This window comes from Stegodyphus dumicola, chromosome 5 (genome assembly GCF_044657685.1).
Source record: "Stegodyphus dumicola isolate Sdum_Otavi_A_Nest chromosome 5, ASM4465768v1".
In the NCBI taxonomy this organism is placed as follows: Eukaryota; Metazoa; Arthropoda; class Arachnida; order Araneae; family Eresidae; genus Stegodyphus; species Stegodyphus dumicola.
The window spans coordinates 120908228-120934857 of NC_140772.1; the positions used below are offsets into that span (position 1 = coordinate 120908228).

The window sequence follows — 26630 nt, forward strand, 5'->3', positions numbered from 1 at the left end:
AGCCATATTTTTTTTACATACGAAACTTAGCAGAATAGTGAATTAAGTCAGTTTCTGCACCTTCAGTATTTTTTTGCCGAGTGGGTCTAAAAGTAAACTTTAAGTTTTGTGCATAGAAAACTCTGCCTTCTTGCCTGGCCGAATTGCATGCTTTTGTGCAGGAACTCTAAATTTAATTTAAAAAATTGTTTAATTGTTTTAACTGTGTTTTGTGTTTTATATTTTTCTATACTTTTCAGTTTTTAATGAAGACATTTTGAGGTTTCATGCATTTTTTGCCTTGTCGCAAAGTGAGAACTTTATTAATTGAAGGAGAAATATATCTCTAATCAATTTCGAGGAAAATGTTTAAATGAAATGCAGCAAAAAACGCGTATAATTTACTATTACCTGCAAGGAAGTCATGGTGTCTTCATCAGATTTTTTGAAATTGGAAGACCTTTAAGACCAATTCTAAATTTGTAAATTAAACAGAGAATATTGTGTTTTTATTACACGAAACATTTTATTATGATGTATGCAAAAAAGCTGTTACAATTTTAAAGTATTACAAATCCATAACAATACCATTATAACAGCAGAAGTACATGAAAAAGTACTACAGTATGTTTTATTATTCTTGTAATAATACTTGAGCATTAATAAGAGAAATTCAATTAAAATCAAAACAAGTTGGACTAGATTTATCAAACATGAAACTGTTGTAATTTAGTCGTAGAATCTATATTATCTCATAGAACTCAGAAGTCTTCATGAGAATTTTGAAAATGATAGAAACATAAACATTTAAAAATTATTTATTCATAGAAAAACTAATCTATAGCTATATATTATTAAATTCAAAGGAAGAGAGAAATTCTTAATCTTTCATAGAAAAAGTACTATAATATTGCTGACAATGTAATTTGTATTGAAAGGCAGATTGAGGAATCTTATATTTGTATCAGTATGAACAAGATTTTAATTGGTTATAAATTTGTTAAACATAGAGACTTTTGACGTTTTGAAAAAAATAAAATGCTTCAATTTTCACGATAGACTGCAATTTAACTGGGAGAAGTTTTTTCAGTATCCTTGGTGAGACAGTATTTTATCTAAATACTTTACAACTTCTGAAAGGTGTATAGTCTGCACAGTTTCTAATGCTGTACATGCTGACATATTAATATGTTATATACGAAATAAATGCTCAGATTGCCTGTAAGCAACTGCTTGTTGAAAGTTTATTGTTAAGCTTATTTTTCTGATAGAGAGAGAAAATGTTCAGTCTTAATATTAATTCCTGCATTATACGCTCAGTGTGAGATTAGACTAATGCTCACATTATCATAAAATAGTATACAAACATTTATGGGTGATAGAAACAGAATTGTATATGTTTATGTATGAATAATTTCAAAGTTTGTGTATGTAATTCAAATAATTTTATATGATACAAAAACCAAGATAGTTTAGACTCTACTGACATAGTATAATTGTTTTTAAATATATTGTTAATGAAGAAATTTCTGTTGCCATTCAGATTATAAATAAAGTAGGAAATGCATTTAAGAATACCATATTTTGTAAATAAATTTTCACTTATTTATGGATATATCTTAAAACAGTACTCATTTTTTAAGAATTGAGGATGTTGAAAAAGAAGTTTAAAATATTTTTATGATGCAAAAGTTGTATATGTGTTTACATTTTTAATTCATACAAATATATAATGATTAAATGTTAATTTATTTTTGGTGTCTTTAAATTGTTCACAGATTGTTTTTGATTTTTATGTATTTTCTATCCTTTTTATAAAAAAGATTTCTTTAATATAATTTAGGCTATACCAAATACGTTTTAAAACTTTTGCCAAAGGAAATAAATGTAAGCAGATACTAAAGAACTTTACAGTGAATTTTTAACAAAGTGGTTTTGAATATTTGCTAATAGAAAGAATCACCTGGATTAGTTTTAACATTACAACAAAGCCAAATTTTCAGCTCTTTTCCTAAAAACAATATAAACATTCTAAACAATAAACAGTTAGCATAACAGTAATATATGGCTAATAAAGGAGGATTCTAAATCTTCACACATAAATCATATTTACAATAAAATGAAATACAAAAGCATAATACTTAATGCAGCGAGCATGCAAACATTATTCAAAGTAACAAAATGTTAAAGAATTTAATGGTAACATAACTAATAGGACAAAATTAAGCAATTTGTTCTACCTGGTGGACTTAACAGAATCAAAATATCATAAGAAAACATGAACGTTGTCTAGAATAGACATTCTTGATCATTAAGTCTATTATCAGCACTTTAAGAACATTTCATAATGGCAGATAAACATGAAGTACAGTACCTTGAGTAAGAATTTAAATCTTACAAAAATGTATGCTCTGATGCATTAAGTTCTTAAACATATATCACATTATAAAAATATTACCTGAAAGTTTATTCTGGATTACTGTCTAATACAGAGTGTCTAGTTAATGATACTAAGTTATTTTGGAAATGGAGTATCAATTTTAATCAAGCAGTTGGATAACACAGATAACCAAATCACCCATTCCATTGAGCAGCTTTTTGGACATTGATTTTTTCTTTCTGTCATTTCTCTTAACGTTCGAGTTCACTGGTTGGATTGAATTGGATGGTGACACAGACATGTCTGTATTGCTGGACGGCAATTCAGAGTGAGGAGATGTTACTGGAAGAAGACTGTGATAATTTTGTCGTTTTACTGCTATCTTCCATGTGCTCCAGCGATCTGGAAGTGAAGTTTGTGGGGAGGAATTATGGGTTGTTAACCGGGATAGAAATAATTCTTTATCTTCTTTGCTCAGGACACCTTGACTAACAGGTCCTCGAAGGAATTCTTCTGGTGTCATTACGAGATATCTGACTAGAAAAAGAGCTTTCCCCAATACTGAGCACTTGTTATCTGAAGTTAATTCTTTTCTTTGTTTTTTGCATGCTCTACAAGCCCATCTCATAACTGAATCGAACACAATAGCTTCAGAGCTAACTTCCAGCGTATCTCTTTTCACTATTTCAACCATGAGTTCATGTTCAAGAGTCTCAAACTGTTCGCTTTGCAACACTTCATCAGCATGACGGTCTACTATAAGGAAGCATTTGAAAACGAGTTCGTTTCTTTCATTATCGTTCTCGTGGTTCTCTTCATTTGATGAGTTATCGTTCAGTGTTGTAATCGGTGAGAAACTGATGGAAGGATGATGGACTTCTGGACAAAGAAGATGACTAAGCACCATAAGAACATTTGATGGGTTAACATTTTTTGAAATGTGACTGAGGCAGTGAGAAGTAAGTTGTGGAAGATGATATACTTGACTTGGATGTAACAGACGTAAAGTAGAATCCACTGTCGAGAAGGACACTTGATTCGTGTAAATATATCTGAAAAGAATTAATAGTGATAAGTACAATGATTTTTATAGTAAAGTCACAGAGATACATTCCAAAGTTCACATTCCAGTTTCAAACAGTGGTAAAGTAATATGCATTCTAATCTGGCCTTCTAAAATATTGTAAGTTTCTTTCATATGCAAACGAAACTGCAATCAACTGCTTTTTAATATTAAACAAATTTGGTACTAATTTTATGCCATTTGAAACTTCATTTAATGTGCTTATTTATATGCTCTTATTTGTGTGAAAGACTGGAACGTTTACCGCTTTTATTATATTTAAATTAGAAAAATTTGGGCAGAAACTAAAAAAATTAGGCCCTACATTCTTGGGAAAATTACATGTGTTTTAATTAGTTATGAAGCTATAGCCAACCTAAAACCAAACCATTTTTACTTTTCCATAAAAATGCATATAACATGAAAAACAGTCAGAAATCAAACTTCAAATTTTGAATTTTCAAAGTGAATTGATAAAATTAACTACAAAGGCGCCAAAAATTATTACGAATTTGAAGATCATGTACCATGCAGTAGTCATGGGTTAAATTCAGCCGAAGACCGGTTCTGGTGCTTCTCAGATTTTTAGTGAAATTTTAATTCTGGTCCCAGCTCCAAATATGAGGAATTTGAGTATTTTAATTTATATTCAGCAATTTTTCATTAACTTATTTACCCTTTATCTGTTTATATTTTATCTAATAATTAATTATTTTATTTATTTAATTTTATTCACTTGATGATCTTTAATTAAGTCTTATATGTATACAATGAAGTTCCAGAAAAACTAGCGCACAAATTTAGTTGGACAAGTCCCTCATAAAAGCGCAGAACTGCAAAAAAGTGGATTTCACGAATATACAGTAATATTCTGCATACAATGAATACTGTATCCTTACTGTAAAGCAGTTTAGTTATTTGGTGTATTTGGAAGTGATGATTATCCCACAGCGAGTTGTATGGCATTTCAGATGAGTTCGATAACGCTTAGGTGGACCTGGCAAGACTTAGATGGATCTGACATTATACTCAGATGAGAGTTCCTACAACCATAATTTAGCATCTCTAAACTTGTGTTATAGTGTTAAAAAAGACCAAATCCACAAGAATGAACGCAGGTCATGAACGTGTATAACTGATCAGGGAAGATGGGCACAAAGTGTTCAGTTGTTCGAAACGTTTATAAATAATAGTTGGATTAGCATTGAGCAAAATAAGCATATGCTTAGAGCATCATGCAAAGGGAGTACCATAAAAGTTCCTCATGCCGATTTTACCTTGGAATGTATTGTGCAACTAAATCAACACCGAAAGAGAAGGAATGAGGGGAAAACAAGCATTATACTGTAAATATGTGTGATGGTACCATAATCGTTTAAGTACTTAAGGCTTCTAAATATATTAAGCCAGTCTTACAGAGGTCCCACTGAAATGCAAGCTAAAAAATTCTCCTAACATTACAGCCCGTAAAGTATCTTCTTCAAGTATAGCGTTAATGGCTTCATAGGGTTTTCTCTGTATACAAATTCTTCCATCTGTTTAAAAACGGTGCTAATCAGACCGGGCTACATTTTTTCCAGACATCAAATGTTTCTGTAGCGATCTTAATGAGATAAGCACATAGCTTTATATCGTCAGGCTGAGCGACGGCTTCTAAAGCCCATATCATGAAAAGAATGCTGTGCAATCCTCACATTTATGTTTGTTGAGGCCCTAGCACTGAACTGCGACGTTATCCCAGGAATCGCATGAAATTATTCTTATCAGTTGATGTTAGTCATGTTCATTTCAGAGCCATCTTACGAGCCCCACTGCTGTTTTAATTTCAAAATTTTGCCCGAATTTGAGATAGACATATGTGAAAACCCAACCTTCGACTCTGCTTCAAAAATTCTTCTTTACAAACTAAACTGTTAAACTGCATTAAACTTTCAGGATGAATTGCCATTCTGAGGTTGGAAACAGCTCTAGAAGCTTCCACTATGTCCCAGATATTTATTACGTTATGTACGCTAAAACAGAAAACAAAAATGAAGCAATTAAAGAAGATTTACCCGAATGGGATGAAAGTTCAATAGACATAATATATATGTGTGGAATAATTTCAAAGGAATTGAATGTTTTAGTCAAAAGATACTTGTAGCGAATAAATCAGTAAGGCGTTGGCCCACCTCTGGCCATTATGTTATTCAGCTCGGCCTTAACTGGTAGGGTTAGCAGATTACCTTCTACAAGATATTTTGCCGAACTCCTAATTACACAGACAGACCGGCGAAACTCGTTTTTCAGACTTCAAAAACGCTCTATTGGAGAGAGATCTGGCGACGGAACATGCAGCAGAAATGATTAGTGTATGAGGCTGAGCATTATTCTGCTGAAATGTAAGCAGGAGGTGCTTGCAAGGCAAAATAACACAACGGAGCGTTCAATATTATCATGCTGTAATGGTGCAACGGATGACAACTATAGGGGTGCGATAGTTGAATGAACTGGCTCGCCAGGTAAGAACTCTCTGTATTCAGGCTGTGTGACAGAGAATAGTCAGGTCAGTATCCCACCCCTGCTCTGGAGGTCTTCAGAAACATCTTCGCTGGTGATCGTAGCTCAGTTCCAACTCAAACAAAGCTGGCACCACTTCTAATGGATTTGTCTGTGTGCACAGGTGAGCAGTAAGCCCCATTTTCTGAGTCACTTGTGAATAACATTTGAGGCTGCCAGTTATCTAGTTACATGTCGCATCGAGGGTAATGACGAACCAGATGCTGCGAGAGCCGCTCTAATGACTGCTCTGTTCTCACGTTCTGTCGTCTTCCTAGTACTAGAGGGCTATCTGCCTAAGAGAAAGAATGCCTCCGTGGAGAAATTACTAAGGGAAACTGGCTCGTATACACGTTGCACATGGGGAATACTACTAAAACGCCCATGCAGCTAGTCCATTCGCCGAGATTCGAACTTCCAACCAAACTACGACTGTTCAGCAACTTTACTGCTCGGCCGCTGGTAGATTTTCACAGATCGATCGCTGCCTTCTTGACTGTGTGATCCGTTATAGCTAAACCATTCCTGCCAACACCACCAAACGGCGCATCATTCCGACCCAAATGTCGAGCACTTCTTCAGTTTGATCACCCTACTTTTTTTAGGCTGATTCCACATCCTCTCTCAGCCGGTGACAAATGTTCACATTGTGCTCGAACCTGTTTGCGAGGTATTGTGAACTGAGTCAAATTCAAATGCCACAGAAGTGGAATTTCTCTTCTTTTATACACCATCGGAATGCACAGTACCTTTATGAGAACAGTCGTCAGATATGGCATGGCATTCTAAACAGCATTAATGTGGGTTCAATTATAATTCTTTTCACATGATCACAAATAATTTCTTTCAGTATTTCCAATGACGTCGGCCAATTTCTCTAAGATTTGGAGATATTGGGGTCTGTTCGTGAGAGAAAAAGTGAGTGAAGACACGGTCATAGTCAAATACTTATAGCAGCAGATATTATAACGGTTATCTCAGCTAATTATACCACAACGTGAGAACACGCACCAGTTTCTCTTAAGCTTACATCACGATATGAATGTAGCCGAAATTATTTATACTACTACTTCAGCGTGCGCATAATGCAAATTATTTTTCCAAAACAAATAAGTAAGCAATGCATGCTTCCCATTTCGTACCAATCAGCTGTCTGCATAGATACAGTAATAATTTTCGAGCCCGTATTAAGCAATAAATCCTGATTCCAGCCAGAAAGTTGCCAACAGCCATGCAAAACAACCCACTGGCAGCTATCAACCATATTAAGAATGTTAAAAATAAAGCAAATGGAATTATGTGCAGCTTTCTTCCAGTACTTGGAAAATTTTCTAACCTTAGCATAAGAACCAAGAGACATATTTATACTACTTGTATCCGACCTATTCTTTTTTATGCATCTCCAGCTTGGAATACTGCCTCTCTTAATCAATTACGTCAACGTCAAATAGTGCAGAATAAATTTCTTCATATTATCACTGATGCTGACTTTCTCATCCGAAATGAACTTCTTCATAGAGATCTTAAGCTTGAAAACGTCACAGAATTTATTAAAAGAACAAATGAGAAATTCTTCTGTAAAGCTGTCCAATGCGACTATGTGAGTTATTCCCAAGTCTTCAACTACGAAATACTCAACGAAGACCGCAACATAAGACCACTTGCTGCTCACGCCTTCATGGGATGAGACTTCTGCTTCTTCTCTTGCTCCTCAATTGAAGGCGGTAATTTCTTTCATTTTATCTGATAAAGACAGTGCTGTACTCTAAGTTGTTTGGATTGCTAGTGTGATGTTGTAATAGTCGTTGCGTATTGATTTTCTGTTGTATGGGTTGAATTTGTGTAGTTTTATAGTAATATTGAACTTTTGTTGTTGTTGTATAGCATTTTGAATCATGTTTCGGATTTGTCGTTTCTCTGAATTGTGAAGGATCCGTTCGGATTTTCTTCATCTTGTCAAGTTCCGTTCATCTGCTAGATAACCTATAGCCTTTTTCCTTTTGGTACCTCTCTCACTTTTCCTTTCTCCGTTTTCTCACCCGAGATATTTTCCATTTCCTGAATTCATTATGTCATGTGCCCTTGGGCTTAATTTAAGGAACCGGCAACGTTGCACCTGCAATAGCTCGGTAATATAGAACTGTCTAAGTAGTAATACATATTGTTGCTCTTAAAGCTCAGCATCAGTGACACCATGAGTGGTTTTTTTAAGGCCTATTTCCATACTGCATAGTTAAAACTATCTACACATTAAACAGATCTACAATACTAATAATTTAATAAATATTAAATAAGAAACACGCATGTTAAAAAATAAAATAATTTTATGCAAAATTCCAGCTTTAAAAAAAATTTAGATAATTGTTACACCTTTATTGACACTTTCTGATTATTCGCATCCCCGCAGAAAGTTTCCAACTGATTGGTGACTTTATGAATTGGTGGAAAATATTTATTAGGCTATCTTTACGTCTGATAATTTTTATTATGTTCATAAACAACAAAAAAAGCATTTTTAAGATAAAAGAAATTTTATGCGAAAAAATAAAAAAACTATGTGTCGGATATTTATATTGTTATACTGCAGATATTGTTCAGTTCAATATAAAACGTGCAAACCCACATGCATTAAGATATGTATACCGTAAGCGCATGTGGCGTTGTGTGTTGTCTCGCGCATACCTGGAGGTAAGACAGAAAGTAGCTCTATTACTTCTTAATTCAGACTTCTTAACTTCCTGGTCTAACAGCGGCCGTGCGGTAAAACCACTCAACATTAGTAGTTCCGATCCGAGTTCGATTCCAGGTAAACGGGCTGGCTGCATGAACCTTTTCATGGGTTTCCCCATATGTAACGTGTATATGAGCGAGTTTTCTTTAGAAAATCCTCCACGAAGGCATTTCTCTCCCCAGGCAGATAGCCCTCGAATGCTTTGCCATAATCAAATAAAACCAAATCAATCTTAACTTCCTAACTTAATATGCACGATGTACACTCGAAAATACCTAAAAAAGAGCAGTTCTACCGAATGTTGCCAACTAGGAAGCAGATAACTAGAATTGCACCTATTTATTTCAATTTACTAATTTTACATAAGCACATCTATTTGAAGTTTTAATATATCCAGCATAATATTTGTGACATTTGATATTTGACTCAGAATGAGGGAAAAAGGCGTAAAATATCATTAAAAATTTTCATAAATTAATAAATTATCACTAATGAAATTCTTGTTCATGATAATACTTATAAAAAGTTATTCCGTTTTCTGTTTAGGGATGATGAGTTCTGTTGTAAATACGCAAGACTTCAACATGGGGGAAATTAACAAAACTAGAAAATAAAATGTCTCAATGTTTCCTGTGCAATAATTCAAAATAATGATTTCTACAAGCAATATAAATTGCGGATTAAATATATATCAGAGCGTTTCCTGCCACTCTCATGGCTGATGCCACAGACATTCATTGGAATCAAAAATATATATGCTTAGAGAGATTAACGTGCTCCATCTGTTAGTATTACTATATAGTTGTCGAACATCGGTTTGATGGTTGCATATCTCTTAAATAATATCAAAAGTACGATGATAAACTATATGGTAGAGATGCATGTGAAACACGTCAATATGATCTTTTGCCACAAGCAGACTTCAGCGATTGAGCGGACTACTTAACATGGGTAGTTCGAACCGGATTTAAATCCTGGCGATTAAGGGGGCTGCATAGGTGTTTTCATAGCTTTACTCATACATAAGGTGAATATGAATGAAGTTTCCTCAGAAAATCATCCATGAAGGCATCTCTCCTAAAAGAAAAGCAGATAATCTAATGTCATTTTGTCATAATCTAATAAACCTAATTACGTAACAGAATAAGTTTCTGAGAAACATTTCTTTCAAGTGAAAATTAGATCAGATTGTCGTTTGATATGCATCATGTGTTATCAAAACCCATTCCCGCTAAGTTTGAATTTTGCCTATTTTCAAAATCCATGTTGTTTTTAAATGAACAATCTTTAAATGCTATTTAAAAAAAAAAAAAAAAAAAAAAAAAAAGACATTTTCTGAAGATAAGAACATTCTATCTGTTTTCATTAGATGTTAGCCAAAAATGTAAGCAATAGGAAAACCATTCGCAATTGAAGTTATACCGACTCAGCCTCAACGAAACTATTAGAATCTCTTGTAACTTTTCTCTGTATTTTACCTTGAAAACAATCTTTATCGGTGTTGTACTTATTTGCGACGCATAGTTAAGGAGTTATTATTTATTTATGCAAATTTAATTCTAGCCCAAAGATATCAATCCTCTTAACAATATATTTATTTACCCATGGCCGACTTTGTTGCGCTTATCTATGAATATCTAATGTTAAGCTGACACGTGTCCAGATTACTGAAGACCTTTCTTCGATAGATTTTTTTTAACCATCTGAGAATTTACTAGAACTAGTGTTTTTCGACCTTTTCGATAGTTCACTATCGTAATTATTCATTCAAATAATATTTTTGAGCTACAGGACAAAATCAAGTTTAATTACATACTTTACTGTGAACAGCTTCTAACAAGCAGCAAGACTGCCAAAAATGGGTAGCAGTAAATTCGAATAACTGTGAACTTACTATTTTTTGGAGCAGAAAGACTGAATTTAGCGCGCTTTTGTTCTTTTACTCAGTTAAAAGCAAGACCCACCCTAGTGGCCAAACTGTTAAAGACTGCTATATACTAGAAGTTCTTTTCGAAGTGTAGCTCAGGCAAACGGGCTGGCTGCATGGTTTATTTTTGTGATTTTCTCTGTGTAGTCAGATTCCCCCAAAAGTCCTTCATCAAAGCATTTCTCTTCTTAAGCAGATATCACGCTTTCCAAATTCAAATAACCAATCAGTTAAAAGCAAATCATGCTGCTTTACAAAAAATTCGCATTTAATTTTTAGTTGATTTAAATCGAACAGTATTTTGAAATGATTCAGACTGTGGCTATATATTTCATATCAATTATCTCAGAGCAACTGTTCATAATTTAATTTCTGAAATTCAGTCTCCAATTAAACTGTATTACAGAATTCATTTCGAAATGAAATTTAATCGAATGTACTAAAGTCAGCAACTTGAAATTTTATTGAAGATTTATATCAACTTTCATACTACAGAGCTATAATTATGTATAAGCAAGATTAATTTCCCAAAACAAAATGTTTTAGGACAATAATGATCTATTGCTAATGTTTCTTTCGCACTCACTTCCGGTCACGACACATGGAATTGCATCGTGACTTAACGATGAGTGCTATAGTTGTATTTTTGAATAATAATAAGTCACTCAGAATCCTGCTCAGAAACTAGTTGTACTTTAAATATTATTTTGCCCTACAAAGCTGCTGTCAATATCTATGTATCAAACTAACACGAAATTCAAAACATCATGCAAAGAAGCCTCTTTCTAAAAAAAGAAAGAAAGAAAGACAACACATTATTGAACTATTATTTCTATCGAACTACAAATTTTCATAAAGTTATATAACATTGATATGGAAACTGCACCAGTTTTGCTGTACAAGAAAATATATTAGGTATGCAATAGTTGTAAAAGTAGTTACTTTAATTTTGTGTAAATTTTATATTTCATTCATTTTGCTTCAATTATTTTATACTATTTGCGGGAGGTGGGGTTAAAAGAAAATGTTATCAATTTATGAGAAAACACTTATACCATCGCGTACATTTTCTGCAATTATACAATGAAACCTTTTGTTGCAAGCAAGCATTTTCAGATGGTCACTTCTGTAACTGATCAGTATTTCTCAGAATATATTTTTTTAACTTCTCGTGTTCCGCAAAGTATTCCACAAGTATACCGCAAAGTATACCACAAGTAAGTTATACCACTAAACAAAATAAACGAATGTACCATAGCACCGCAAATGGGTACTGGTATCTCTTTTCTAAAGCAACCACTACAACTGAAGATCAACATCATCAGGGACTGTGGATGGTCATGACTCAGTATGTTTAACAAACCGTATATCGAAGAAAGAATACCCATGCCAAATAATACATACTAAATGCAGTCCTTAGCATAATTTCATTGATCGATGAGAAAGAAGAAGATCCAAAAGCTGGATATCCCTACTCTGTGTTAAGATATTTTAATCTATTTGCATTATAACATGCAGTTCATCTTGACATGAAGTGAAAACCATCAGTATATGTAAACGGAGAGCGCGATTGAAAAGACAGAAAGAGGTCTGAAGCTTTCCGATCCATGCACATATGTCGCGAAGCTGAGTAGGAATACTAGTCATGTGATACCAAAGAAATTTTACATATAATTTAACATAACCATAAAAGTGATGCATATATAAATATGCACCTTTGCTTTCCGAGGTACAGATACATGCGGCGCTGTTTCAAACGGCAACAAGCTAGATGTCGATATAAAAAGTTAAAGTTAAAATGTCATTTCTGATTAACTTGTACAGACAGTAGGTTATTTTGAAAGACGTGAAAAATCAGCAGTGCCCTCGCCTTGACTCAAACCTGGATATCTCGAATACGCGTCGAGTGTGCTACCGTTACACCACGAAGGTATGCATAAAAGAGAGAGAAAATAGCCAAAATGTTAGTCCCGAAGTTCATATAGTTCAGATAATTTTAGGTAAATTCTAATAGGTTATTAACTTCAAAATTTATTTAGACGTTACATTTTGCATCCTATTCTGCGATGAATATCTTGTTTTTCCACATAAAAGCCTTAATGAATAATTTTCTTAAGCGTAAGACCAATATTGTGATATCCTTGTGGTGAGAATATCGAGCTGCTATGCCACCTCTATTTTGAGAACCTTGTCATTATGAAATCTCTGGTCACCAAGAAGTTATTTGAGCGATGAAAGGAGATGAGAATCCTTTGGCGCTAATCGGTCCATAGTGAATAGTTAAACCCATGAAAAATGTTGCAACATTGAAATAGCAGTGTGTATTATCATGGAAGAGGAAGATAACATCTGATGGCAGCTCGTCAATTTTCCAGTATTGCACCATACGCAGCCACATTATTTATTGCTTTCCTTTCCATGATGTCATATAATAATATATCTTTCTGATCAGAAAATAGAAGTCTTTGCTTTGTAGCTGACAGCATCAATATGAATTTACTGGCTCGCGGGATACCGGAATGATTCTGGTTTACGCTTACAAGTTTTGATAATGGAGTGATTCTGTGAACCTGTCGAGGAATGATACAGCATACGACCTTATCTTTGCTTTTGGCTCCGAGAAACAGCTCGACAGACACATCATGCACATGAATTCCAGCTGAGCAGTTATTCGGGGTAGTAATCCATGTGATAGACTTACGTCAAGTGTCAATTTTTTCAGTTACTTGCCTTTCTCTGGTATTACGCATTCTCAAGAAACATCATGATGGCCACAGATCTCGCAGTGAAGAGTATATCAAAAAGGAGTGACACGATGGCTTCCTGTTCAAAACACCACATTTTACAAGATGAACATCGAATAACTTACCCTAAGAAAAATGCCTCAATTTTCATAGTGACTACCCCCCTCCCCCCAAAAAAAGTGCCAATGATGAAACTGCATGCTGTATCACAAGAAATTTGCTGTTGAAGGAATATTTTTATTTCTGAAGCGGTATTCGAATACAAAAGGCATGGTCTTCCCTTTATTTCTGTAATTCGCCAAGTTTTCTTTGCTAGGTTATTATTTCACTTTGTATTTAATACTGAGTGCTTTAAGAAGTACATGAAGAACATAAATTTCTAGAATATCAGGTAGTATTTAGTTTTGAGAACGACGTGCTCTCCGTCGACACCGTTTGTAAATGAGAGTCCACATTTTTTTTATGAGTTCTTAATATTTATGGCATTTGATAGCAGAGACCGCTAAACTGGCAAGGTACTATCATTTTTGCAGAACTTTATTCGACCGGTTTTAGTGTCATTTTGATGGATGGATGGAAATTCATAAAGAAGTTGACGTTTCCAAGCATTCCAAGCATTTAATTCCAAGCATTCTTATATAAGAATTTTCTTGCAACTGTAATAATTATAAGTAAATAAAATCTGTAATTTTAATGTATTACATGTATGTATACGTATTCAAAATTAAAAGGATGCCCCAAAAAAGGGCAGAAAGAAAGTTTAGTTGCAGAAAGAAAGAAAAGGGCAGAAAGAAAGTTAGTTGGCCTAGGATTGAAGTTACACAGAAGATTTTCATGCACATGAAGATACTGAAAGAAAAACCATATTGAGTAACCCGATTTTTCAGACAGAATTTCAATACTTGCATTGCATAATAAAATTGCGTTGCATGATAAAAATGTTTTATTTCGTACGGTATTGCCATTGTTCGTTAAATATTTATAAAATGTGGAATAGAAACAACAACAACAAAAACAAAAAAAAAAAAAAAAAAAAAAAAAAAAAAAAATCAGAATTCGGCCTTCCAGGTGCCCATATTCGGGTGGAAAACTATGTTATTCGAAATTGATAATTATATGTACAGTTGTTTTTTTCCCAATGCGATAAACATACGTACATTAAAGATTCTTCAGTATATAACTTCTTTAAATATAATACAAGGCTATAATATTTAGTGGTTACAATTGTGATACGCCGTTTACAGTAAGTCAACACAAAAATACCGTTTCGAAACTAATGTTTCATTCTCGACTAACGTACCTTTTGGGATAAAAAGCTGATCAGAAATGACCTTTGATCTTTACTTTTTATATCAACTTCTAGACTATTTTCAGACATATCACGTAATAATGATTTCTATGTTATAAAAAATTTAATTAACGGCAATAATTACCCCCACCCTACCAGTTATTTTCCAGCCTTTCATCCCATACGTAGGATAAAATGGTACTCTGGAAAAACGAGAATTCTTGTTCAAACCCATTTATCAAAAGACTGCATACTAAATGATTAAAAAAATTCAAACATTAATTGCAAATTTCTAAATATATTTTTAACATAAAGATGTTTAGAATATTTTAGTAGAGTGTGAAAATGTATTTACCTTAGAATTTGCTCAAAAACATCTGGCTGCAAATCAGGAAGCTTTAAAATCACTGGAGGAACTAAGTTAGGATCCATATTTTCGTTGCGCGAGAAGCGGGACCTGATCTCTTCATACTGTTCTTCAGTGCTTGCTGCTCTCAGCAAAGAAAGGAAGGTTAGTTGTGTTTTTTCTAATATAAATGAATGAGCTGGAAATCGCCACTCTTCTTGGCCCACAATGAAAGTAATATCGCTGTGATCTTCGCTATTATAAAACAGGTGACCTGGGCTTGGTGCTGATGGCTCTGGAAGAGGCTAAGAAGGAAAAATAAAGTTTTACAATTATTTTCTTATTTAGGCGAAATAAAACTCATTTAGAAAAACATATCATTAATGGCTCGGTGAAGAAAATTTATCTCTCTACAGTCGCTAAATTACTTCCTTTAAAATAATCTGGCAGTTTAGCGAAATCTATGATTCACGTGCTTTTCCTATGTGTTGTTTTCTAGGACTAAAATATTATAAGCAATACAACTATAGAATTAATGGCAACTGTTACAAACTGAGTGCCTTTGCTGCTATGCATTGCACTGATAGACATGATGCAAGCTTAATGCACTTGCTAACTAAATCAAGTACCTAACTAAATCAATTCATAATAATATATTAGAAAATATTATTCCTCCTTAACATATCGAAAGTTAAGGTTCTGAAGTTAAGAACATAATTCTTAATTGAACTTTTTTGTAAGTGTTGAATCGTATTTACCTGCGTATTAAAACTATCCAGTGGCTGACGACCATGTTCACCATGCTGCACGCGAGTAGTCACAACAGGGGCAATGGTGCAGTTTTCTTCCACTCGTAGACCTCCAGCAGTACACCTCATGGGAGGCAGTAACAGCGTAGGCCGAGTCGAAGGTGGTGTCGAGGATTTCCTCTGGGGATGTTTCGATTTCGAACTGTTTTTGCGCCGCCATGCGATTCCACTGTCGGACCGTTTTACTTTGGTAGGCAGGCACTGAAAAGAAAAATTAATAAAATGTATTTATTTTACATTTCATTTAATTAATTACACAATGTAATACAGCTGAGTTCTAAGTTATTAGAATTTTCAACAAAAAAGAAATGGGGGAACTGAATTCAGTTCTAAAGATAAGATGACCATCTGCACTAGTGGTCTCCAGACCTGTTTTTTACCGGCCTTTTTGTGTGCCTGCGTGTACATTACTTGTTGCAAATCATCTCTGTATATCTCCCAAGACCATTTCATTAATATGAAAAGAAAATGACAAAATACTTTAACTTAATGGACTGTGATTGATAGGTTACTTTCAGATTCATCTATCTACAAGCGCTTTCAAAAGAAATCCCCCCTTAAAAAAAAGCAATTTATAAATATTGAGCCAATGTTCCCCTTTCTTTTTCTTTAATCGTTTATTTGCTGATTAAATCTAACAAAAATAAATGAATTTATTGAAAAACTTTTTTGAAATCAAGACAGAAGAACCGGAATTAGAGATTCTTGATCTCTGATACATCACCTTAAAACCATGTACAAGGATAAGAATTTTTGGAATTTGGTTGAAAAGAAAAGCTCCCATCCTTAGTACAGCATACAAAATAAATTTCACTTATTTACATTTATTCTTGACTACGGATATTAAATTAAATTTAGCCCTATTTTAGTTAGTTTACGTTACCGTACAGGGTTTTTCTTATATGTTTCTTCGCACACAATATATATCACTATACTCAGATATAAATTTTAGCTCCAGGAAGATAGTACACCGATATATCATAAATCTGTTCATTAATAAAAAGTGGTTCGGGATACGAATAATTTAGGATTTGGTAGCCATTAAAATATTATTATTATCTGGTCTATTGTGAGTTGAAATGCCAGTTAGGAACATTTTCGGGCGAATAATGAAGGCAGTTACAACCAGACGAACGAGAATTGATTAATGTTGATTTATGTCAAAAGCTGCAATCAGGAAAACACATGTAATGTTTTTCGTGATTAAAGTTTTCAGGGGTTAGAGTTTGAACTCTAAAACATTTAAATATCATCATAATATGCTCACGAGAAATGCCACTTCAGAAAGTTCAACATATTGATTGAAATGAGAGAGAGAAGAAGGAGGAGGAGGAGAAGGAGGCAGTTTTCGTTATTATCTATATGCAAATGAGAAGAGATCAAGATTCCCCTTCCCCCAAAGAAAAGGTATAAATAAAAAAAAATATTTATTTTTATTGCAAAACGGATTTATTTCCCTTCCTCACAGAAATTTCTTAATAATTTAAAAGAACAGTTTGATAGACAATTATATCAAATCACACATCGTTTTAATGTTAAAATATACTGAAATTAGATTGAAATACGTATTCAAAATTAAAAGGATGCCCCCAAAATGGGCAGAAAGAAAGTTTAATTGGCAGTAAATTATAGCAGCAGATAATGCAGTTATTTAACAGATGGCAAACTTTTGTACATACGGATTACCTTTCTCAAATTACCTTTCTTGAACCATCTGCAAACTGAAACACCTACAAAATACAGCTTTAATATCTTTGCTTTGAAAATGTAGTTTTAATATTTTTCTTCGTAAGGGTTAAGGCCTTAAACATAATTTGTCTATGACAAATTAGCCTTGCGAAACGGGAAGTTCATTAAAAAACAGTTTTCTTTTTTAGCTAATTTAAGGTGAACAAAAGTATGAAAATCGATACATAATTCAGGAAACAGTAGTAATAGTAATAAATTTTACTAATCTTGCTAAGAATTCCAGGAAAGGTCCTTAAAAACCATCTCTCAAAGCATATGACAAAGTCAGGACTTACATTTCTCGCCTCTCCTTGGCAATGCATTCTGCATTTTCTTTTACCACACTTTAACAGTCATGAAAATATACATCCAGGTTTATATTTAATTGTATTTGATAATACAAAAAATGATAACCCTTATGTTACACTATTTATACTTTACTGAAACTACTCCATATAATTTACAGTCATACTTAAAGAAGAGAGATATTTATAATATCTATTCTATTAAAAGTAAATTTTTGTACGCTACTTAAAGAAATACGATATAAATACTTTGTTTGACTGATTAAATCTGCATAGGAATTTATAAGCTGGATATTAAGTTTTTATACGTTTATTTAGATCATTCTGCGTTAAATTATGTATTAACTCAATCGTACGAGATTTGTGTTCCAAGGCTAATTTGTCATTGCAGATTTCATAAACTAATCCAACTTTTTTTACAATAAAATTTTTTGTCAGAGTATTATATTGATATTCTTACGGCAACGGTTACTGGATGAGGATGATCCAAAGATTGGCAGTACATAAAAAATGTAATAGGATTTTATTTGAGAAATACAGCCTTATATAAAATAAATTTTCATATTCTTAGTGTAACTATAAAAATGTCTCTGTTAAGCAAATATAATATTAAAATATCCAAGCTAAATTTCAATTGTATATGGAGGAAAAACATTTTATGCTTTTACATCTCTTTATCAGATATTTAAAAACTCATCAATTTCTAATTGAAGACGTCATCTGTTAAGTTATTTTTTTGCATTAAATTTTACCTGATATTAAGAAAAGAAATAATAAACATTTTTCTGCTAAAACCTAAAAACCTGAAGACTGTTTGCAAAGCTGAGGACACGTTTATTAATTGAAAATAGAACTTATTATTTAGAAGTGCTCTGGAGAGTCAAATTTATATATTAAATTATAAATAATGGTAGACAGGGAAAGAAAAGTCGTACTGCTATATTTTACATATCTGCTTATATATGACACAATTTACTTCAATATTTTTTCAAATACTTGAAAAATCATTTGTTAAGCTAATATTAAATTAAAGGTTTATATTACGATAATTTTGTAAAATCCATGTAAAGAACAGGAATATAAAACAGTCAAATAAATTCACATATTAAATTAAGCAAATTAAAGAATAAGTATTTTTAAAAGGATGATTTGTAAAGCATATTTGTTTACAATTTTTCATTGTATACCTTACCTTTGCCAAAGAATACTGAATCATTAAAATAAATAGAACTCGGCATCAAACTTATTAGGTCTATGACTTGTTTTCATCGAAACAACCCAAGGATATCAATTAGCGAACTCAACATCCTTCTGAGGACGTAGAATCGCTGGACAAACGCATCAGTATCCGGTCGTCACATGCACTGACAACAGTAATTTGCAACAGAACACACTTAAATCTTGCACTTTGTGCAACCTAGATGACATTTTTACACACGAGATAGCCAGTACAAGGTTATGACAAATAGAAATGTACCGAAGTGAGACATATTTGTCAACCACCACTCTGTTTGGGCAATAAAAATATTGCAAATATGATGTACTTACTTGGCTAAGTTTATTGAACTAAAACGGTCTGCACAGTGACGGAGGTGCTATGAGATTAAGGGAGAGTTAATCTCCTTGCGTAAGTGTCTGTCTCTTTTCCCAATTTTCATACTCGACTGACTTCAGGCAGAGAAAGTGAAAACGCGATTTTCACATGATTTCCTGTTAGAGACTGCCTTTCTACAAATGACGGTTTTTTAACAGAAGATTAAGATATGGTATCAGTCGAAAATTTTAAACGGTTTTCTCCTTATCTTAAAAAAAAATTCTCGAATAATTTGGGGGTAATATTGTGCTAAAAAAAGGTATATTATTTGTACTTTCCTTCCGGTTTTGAGGATACACAAGTTTGCTTTATGTTAGCCATAAACATTCTGTTTATGCAACGAGAAGAAACATTTATATTTTATCTACAATAGTGTACAATAGTTTATCTACATTTAATATTAAACGCAGATATCCCAAATTAGTTCCTAAACAGAAACTCTACTGCAGGAAAAAAGAAAAGAACTGGAAGAATTAGCTACTTTAAAAAAGTAAATATTTTCCACTTAATTCGAATTACAAACTAATAACGTAGTATTTATTACACGGTGAAAAACTTAGCAGAGCATTGATTTGTCCCATTTGTTCACTCTTTTACAGTAAGAAAGTATAAAAGTTTTCTGATAAGGATTACTGTCATATACTTAATTTTTTAAATGAGATGATATCTATTAGCAAGCAATGAAGAATACTCATGTATATATGTACGCATGTTCCCTCGCACTGTAGAAAAATGGCAACACCTAGCGCCACTAAATTTTAAACCCGCATGGTCCTTCCATACAAACACGCGCGCTTCAAAGCCGGAATTTTAAATTTGTTTTTATTATTTGTTTATTTATTTATTTCATATTTTGTGGGAATTTAATGAGAATTTGATTAAGAATCTACTACAAACACAGATACGAGTTTTGGATAAACACCCTTATTTTCCCACACCTCATTTAAATTAACTTAATCATCTTCACACAAATCAAAAATCATTTTAAATATTAATAGCAATAATAATAAAAAAATCTGAAATGTTTCAGATTTAAACGGTAGCCTAAAAGAACTTGTCAAGGTTTATTTATAACTGGATGGCTCTAAGTACAATTGTTTTTCCACAATGCGAGAAGTATGCATACATTCATGCAGATTCTTTATTATTTAATTTCTTTAAATGTAATGCAGAGCGATAATATTTGGTGGCGACAATTTTAAACGTGATATGCGTTTATAGTGATTCAACGCAAAATGCCGTTTCGAGACTAATATCCCATTCCGGACTAACGTCCCTTGTGGGCTAGTAATATTACTTTAATTATTCACGTACGCACACTGAAAATATAAAGCATAATTAAACGTTTATGATTTTTCAAAATTAAAATTAAATAGTAACGTCTTTTTTAATGAAAACGTAATCGTTATGATCAGCAACAGAAAGCAATACTGTGGTTAATAAAGCAACAGCAATTTGAGCGAATGACGGCTATTGTTAACTTCAGAATAGATCGATTTATGTGGCGAACCAAGCATTTTTTTTTTAACATTTCTGCCTTTACGTACAATTTCAGGTGAATAATTAGGAAAAGCGTTGTCTGCTGTCCATTGAAAGAGCAATAAAGTAGCATTATATGACGAGAGAGTCTATAAATCAGATTTTCTCTGACTGAAAATGAACGCAAGAAAGGCTACTTAAAAAGCAATTAATTTAACCTGGAGATAAAAGAAAATGAACACAAGAAAGGCTACTTAAAAAACAATTACTTTAAACTGGACATAAAAGAATATATTATGAAAGCAACGAAACGGTCTAGAATATATTTATTTTTGATAGAGATTGTTAATAATGCTCGCATATAATGAATTTAATGGTGACTTTGAGAAATTTAGTACGGCATTAATGTGGATCGCTTCTGCTAGTGACATATAATTGCCGAAGCGTTTAAAAGTAACGAATGAGGTGAAGAACGCCTATACACTTTTTTCGTAAGATTTAAAAGTTAAGGATCAGTTTGAGTCATACTTTTATTTTTTCAGCACCACTAAGTTTCTTATGCATTATTCGCCAGAAAATTGGTTCATAAGTTGCGAACTGCCATCGACTTGCAATGGAATATCGACTCAGAGTCTGCACGATTTCGCAAAGAAAGAGCATAAATAATTCTGTATCAGTCCTGCATAACTAACATTAAAGGCAAACAGTTTTTGCATCAGTTCTGCATAACAGACGTATTTATAAGAAAGCGTCTTAGTAACTATTCTAATGAAACAAAATAATGAATGCACGTAATAAAAGTTTAACATAAATTAGCACGTATACTCTGCACGGAAAAAAAGGGGGGTTACAGTTCTGTAGGTCCCATTCTACTGAGCCGATTGACCGAAATTTAACTTGTGTTTTTCATGTCTCGAAAGCGCTTCTTAGAATATACATTAGATTTCAAAATAATATATTGTTCTAACTTAGATATTTTGATCGGACATTTTTCTGAAACAAGGTTTCTATTTTTCTCCATATTTCGATTCTAAGTCTCAAATTATTTCCAAATATTAAATTTTGTGAAATTATGTCAGAAACTTACCGAGCAATTCAAAAATTTATCTTGCCGCACTTTTTACAGTTTGCGCCAAGAATAATTAACTAAGCGAAAATTTTAACTTATTTTCCTTTACCTTTCGCTGGGCACGAAATAAAGTGCAAAAACACATTTGGCGTTATTATCGCTTATAACAATAATATGCCAAACTTCAAAAGGTGCCTATAAATGTTAAAATATTATAAAAATTCCTACACTAAAACCATTTAGATCACGGTGATCTAAACTTTTTGTGACAAGGTTACCCGCTTAGGTTTTTTCATGAAGCTTCTAGGCTGTAAGTTACGTGCAAAAAATTAATTCGAATTACAAAGGGTTCCGTAAAAATATAATGGAAGAAAAAACATTATAAATAAACCTTAAAATTAAGACATTATAAATTTAAACAGTTTGTTGCTTTATATTTTGCGACACATATAATAAAAGCAAACACACTAACAACAGACGGTAAAATTAGGTATTAAAATCGTAGCGATATAGGCGATCCGTATAAATTAATCGTTTGTATAAATCACGGATTTAAAGCTCCATATAAATTGAAACATTGATAATTCAAGCGAAATATATATTTTTTATTTGTTCTTTACTTGCAAGAACAGTTTACTTTGTAAACCTCCAAAAACTGGCTACTTAGGCGGCTGCCTATATCACCTATGCTTGGAGTCGGATCTCGTAACTACTATCAAATGAAGCTTAGAACTATGGAAGAAATACTCAAATTTCTCTGCTGAGCAAAATTTAACATTCTTCGGCAATATCTTAGTTCCTCAGATGGGAATGTTGAAAGATGACGCGTTATATTTTACATTTCATAATTTCATATTTGATTAAACTGAATTGTTAGACATTTGTAAAGAGTATCATTTTTAAGCGTAGCTTAATTCTTATAGTTAACGAAAAATAAATAAATAAATAAATAATAAATGAATGAATGAATAAATCTTTATATATATAAACGGCTAAAGTGTGTGTCGCCGATAGTTTATTGTTGCCACTCGGAAAAATGAGCGCGGAAATTAACGTTTTCGCAGTTTTTAATTAATATCTCGGCTACGCGTCTCGAATTTCAATTCGGCGCCAATCCGTAGATATTCGAGAAAAAAGAATTTGGCACGCAGCCAAATCCCTCTATTAGGGAAAACCCAAGGAAGAAAGTGGAGAATGTAGGGTAAACGTAGGGGAAAATTAGTTTTTAATTAATATCTCGGCTAATTAAAGTCCCAAGAAGACGCGAATGGTCAAAATGGCGTGCCACGGAGCTGCGGAATCCAACGCTGTGCTTCGCTAAGCCCGGGAGCCAGCCGTTTCAGAGGAGATGATGTTACTTCACCCCATATATATATATGCGGCTTAAGTGTCTGTTTGTCGCCGATATTTACTGATTGCTTGCGTAACTGTACTAGTCAATGGGCTGAAGTTGCCACGGCACAAGGTTACCGTTTCAACTGAGATGTAGACCATTTCCTGTAAAATTCGCCTTTGCTATGACCATCAATAAGTCTCAGGGCCAAACGCTTTTGCGCGTTGGCATTTTTTTACCTGAGCCTGCATTTGACACGGTCAACTCTATGTTGCCTGTTCAAGAGTTTGTGAAAGAACGGACGTAAAATTAAAAATAATTGATGGTCTTCTGCAAGGCGAGTTGAAAAATCATGGAAAGATCTACACAAGAAATGTTGTGTACAAAGAGATCTTTGACATGTGAATTAACATTTCATTATTTAAATCACCTTTATAGATTGAGCTAGCGATGGCTCTTAAGAAATGTACCGCCAGTGGTTTCATTCATTGCACTTCTAAGCAAGTAGAAGGGGGTAGCCCGTGGGGCAGTAAGCAAAGGGACGTCCTCGCCGCCTGTCCTGGGTAATTCAGTTTAAATTAGCAGACACTTTTGCACAAATCATTTTAATTACAATCTATAATATCTAGAACAGCTGTCATTTCGTATGACAGCCGGGCATTCTAGTAAATAAATAAATAAATAAATAAGTGAAGGACAGAGAGATACTTCGAAATTCGCAAGCCCAAAGTTACGCGATTTCTTACTTTACAAATTAATTTTTGTAATTAATTTGCATTTAAAATTGTCAGTGAATAAGAAAATGGTGATAAAAAGCGTTATTCTGCATCTATATTCGAATTTTAAAAGAATTAATATGCACCAAAGCATAATAATTTGCACTAAAGGCTCTCAAATTCCATATCCCTCTTAAAAATTGAAAGCAAGTTATAATTGTGTTCACAGATATGCAGTTATTTCTATGTTTATATATCACTGTTCTATGTTTATTCCACCGAAAAAGCAAAGAGAGGCGTTTGATATTTTTTATTTCTCCTTTTATCCCATTGTCGCAGTTAAAAGGCTATTTAAATTTATACGGTGCATGAGCATTAACTTAATTAATTTTCTTCGTCTCAGCGAACTCGAGGTCGCAGAGAAACACTTCATATATAATCTCTATCCAGGCTCTTTCATGCTCAAAATCTTATTTCTATTTACGGACACCTATAAACTTTGCAAGCCCGTGTCATTCTCTGTGACTGTTAACTTTAATACCGAAAGAAACATTACAGTAACTTGTCAAAGTAAATAAAATCATGAATTAGCTTCACTGACCTACTTAGCTATAAAACTAAAATTCTTGCAGAAATCACGCGGTATCTTCCGCAACAGATCTACGCCCCGATAGTTTTGTTTCTAAAACGTTAATTGTTTGTTTGCTCATTTTTCTTACAGAAAATATTGTTAGTCCTACCAAGTCTTATTCCAATGTCACGGCTAGATCGATAACTTTAAACGTGTTTTTTCTTGCTGAATTTCCGCTTGGCAGAATATACTGACCTCGTTCACATCCTGGCGAAAAATAATCTTTGTTCCTACCCCCTAGTACAGAGCAGAAGTGATGAAGATCTCACATGCTGTTGGGGGTTTTTCCAATTACCGTTAGAATACCGTTGCAATAAAAGTAAAACATTCGCAACTGATGACACGCAAAGCGATGTTAGTTCTAACTCGATAAGAAAGTTTCCGCATTCCGTACTGTCTTTCACAAATCGTCGCTTTTGATGGCAGCTGTCTCTATAGTCTGCACGAAAAGTTTAAGCACTAACAGGATCTATCAGTAAAATTAAATGGGAAGGTATAAAAATTAATGAAGAGTATAAAACAATGAAACAATTACACTACAATGAATAAAATTCATAAAACCTACATAAAAACAATTATTTTGCGATTGCAGAAAACTGGTATAAGATATTTTTTCCCTCTTTTCCGCATGCCTTCCTGGTGTAATTAAAAGCATACGCGACGCGTATTCGAGATGTTCACGGTTCGAGTCCTGGCGAGAGCACTAACATTTTTCACATCGGCTGCTTCATAAAAAGCTAATGAGTCTCCAACGTCTGGTATTCTTAGCAAGCATAAACTAACTAAACGTCTATAGACTGTGTAAGGAATTATCCTTAAGTACGGAAAAGTCCAAAGAAAGGATATAAAGGACCTTTTATTAACTCAATATAACACACGACAAGGACTCGTGCTTACAAAAAATAACACTTTGGGCTTAGCTCAAAAGGTAACAAGTAACTTAAAATAGACTAGAATTAAGTTAACTTAAAGGCTTTTCATAAGTCATTTAATGCGCAGGCAGGCTCTGACTCGTAAAAGCCGGTATAACCAAGCTTAATGGCTAGAAGCGCTCAATGTCACAGAAATCTAATCGCTAGTAAATTAAAGCTAATATCTATCTATATGATTTCTTGATATCTGTATGATGTTTAAAGCTTCACTGACCTACTTAGCTATAAAACTAAAATTCTTGCAGAAAACACGCGGTATCTTCCGCAACAGGTCTATGCCCCGATAGTTTTGTTTCTAAAACGTTTAGAAACAACACTTTTCATCAGCATTATTTTCTAAATTGGGAGTGCTAAATTTTGATGATATAATGCCAGGAAGGCTTTTGATGTTAAGATGCTAGATGCCAGGAATACGGAGAAATAAGGAATTTAAAAGTATTCGGATCATATACAAATATTTCAGTTTTAAAAGCTTTTAGCTTTGATCGAAGTTATAATGGTGGTATTCGGAAGCGTACGCACATTGTAGAGTTGAAGTGGCGTGGAAAGGTTTTTGTTATAAAAGAGGAGAAAACATAGTTGGAAATCTGATGGCAAGGGCAGAAGAGGGTTAACAAACTCTAAATTCCGGCATCCGGAGTACTTTGGTCAAAATTGTAGCTTAAGAAGAAACTAATAACGTGGCCTAAAAAACAGCAAAATGACAACAACCCAGCTTAGATGACAAGTTGACAATTAGCCGCGATTCAAACCAAAAGTAGTCATTAACTTTGAGTTACATTATTCTCATTATTAAGAGCTGACCTCGTAGCCCATGTTAGTTTCAACAGAGATATAAATGGCAATAGGCAACGTTGCACCTCATTTTCAAATTAATGTTCAGAAATTTATTGATCTTGAGTTTTGTATGGAATTTAAGGTGAGCGTCTACGTACACACACAACATTTTTCAACAGCATTATTTTCTAAATTGGGAGTGCTAAATTATATTTTGTATTCATGTATAAATTCAAGCAAGCACAATGACCAATTCATTTT

The 26630-nt window shown here is 33.4% G+C and overlaps 1 protein-coding gene across 6 annotated transcripts in view; it reads right to left on the reverse strand.

The window, feature by feature from the left end:
• Positions 1-781: 781 nt before the first annotated feature.
• Positions 782-26630, reverse strand: part of LOC118198326 (BTB/POZ domain-containing protein 2-like) — a 218112-nt gene continuing 192263 nt past the window's right edge. For 5 of the 6 annotated variants that reach the window (XM_085816999.1, XM_085817001.1, XM_085817000.1 and 2 more), the window contains exons 2-4: positions 15755-16006; positions 15006-15301; positions 782-3411 (exon numbers count right to left, since the gene is read on the reverse strand). In XM_085816999.1, the coding sequence (XP_085673125.1) occupies positions 2520-3411; positions 15006-15301; positions 15755-16006 (1440 nt within the window). In that variant the 3' untranslated portion in view covers positions 782-2519. Of the gene's footprint in view, positions 3412-15005; positions 15302-15754; positions 16007-19030; positions 19205-26630 lie in introns of those variants that run through there. The other variant, XM_035369980.2, reaches the window with a different exon arrangement.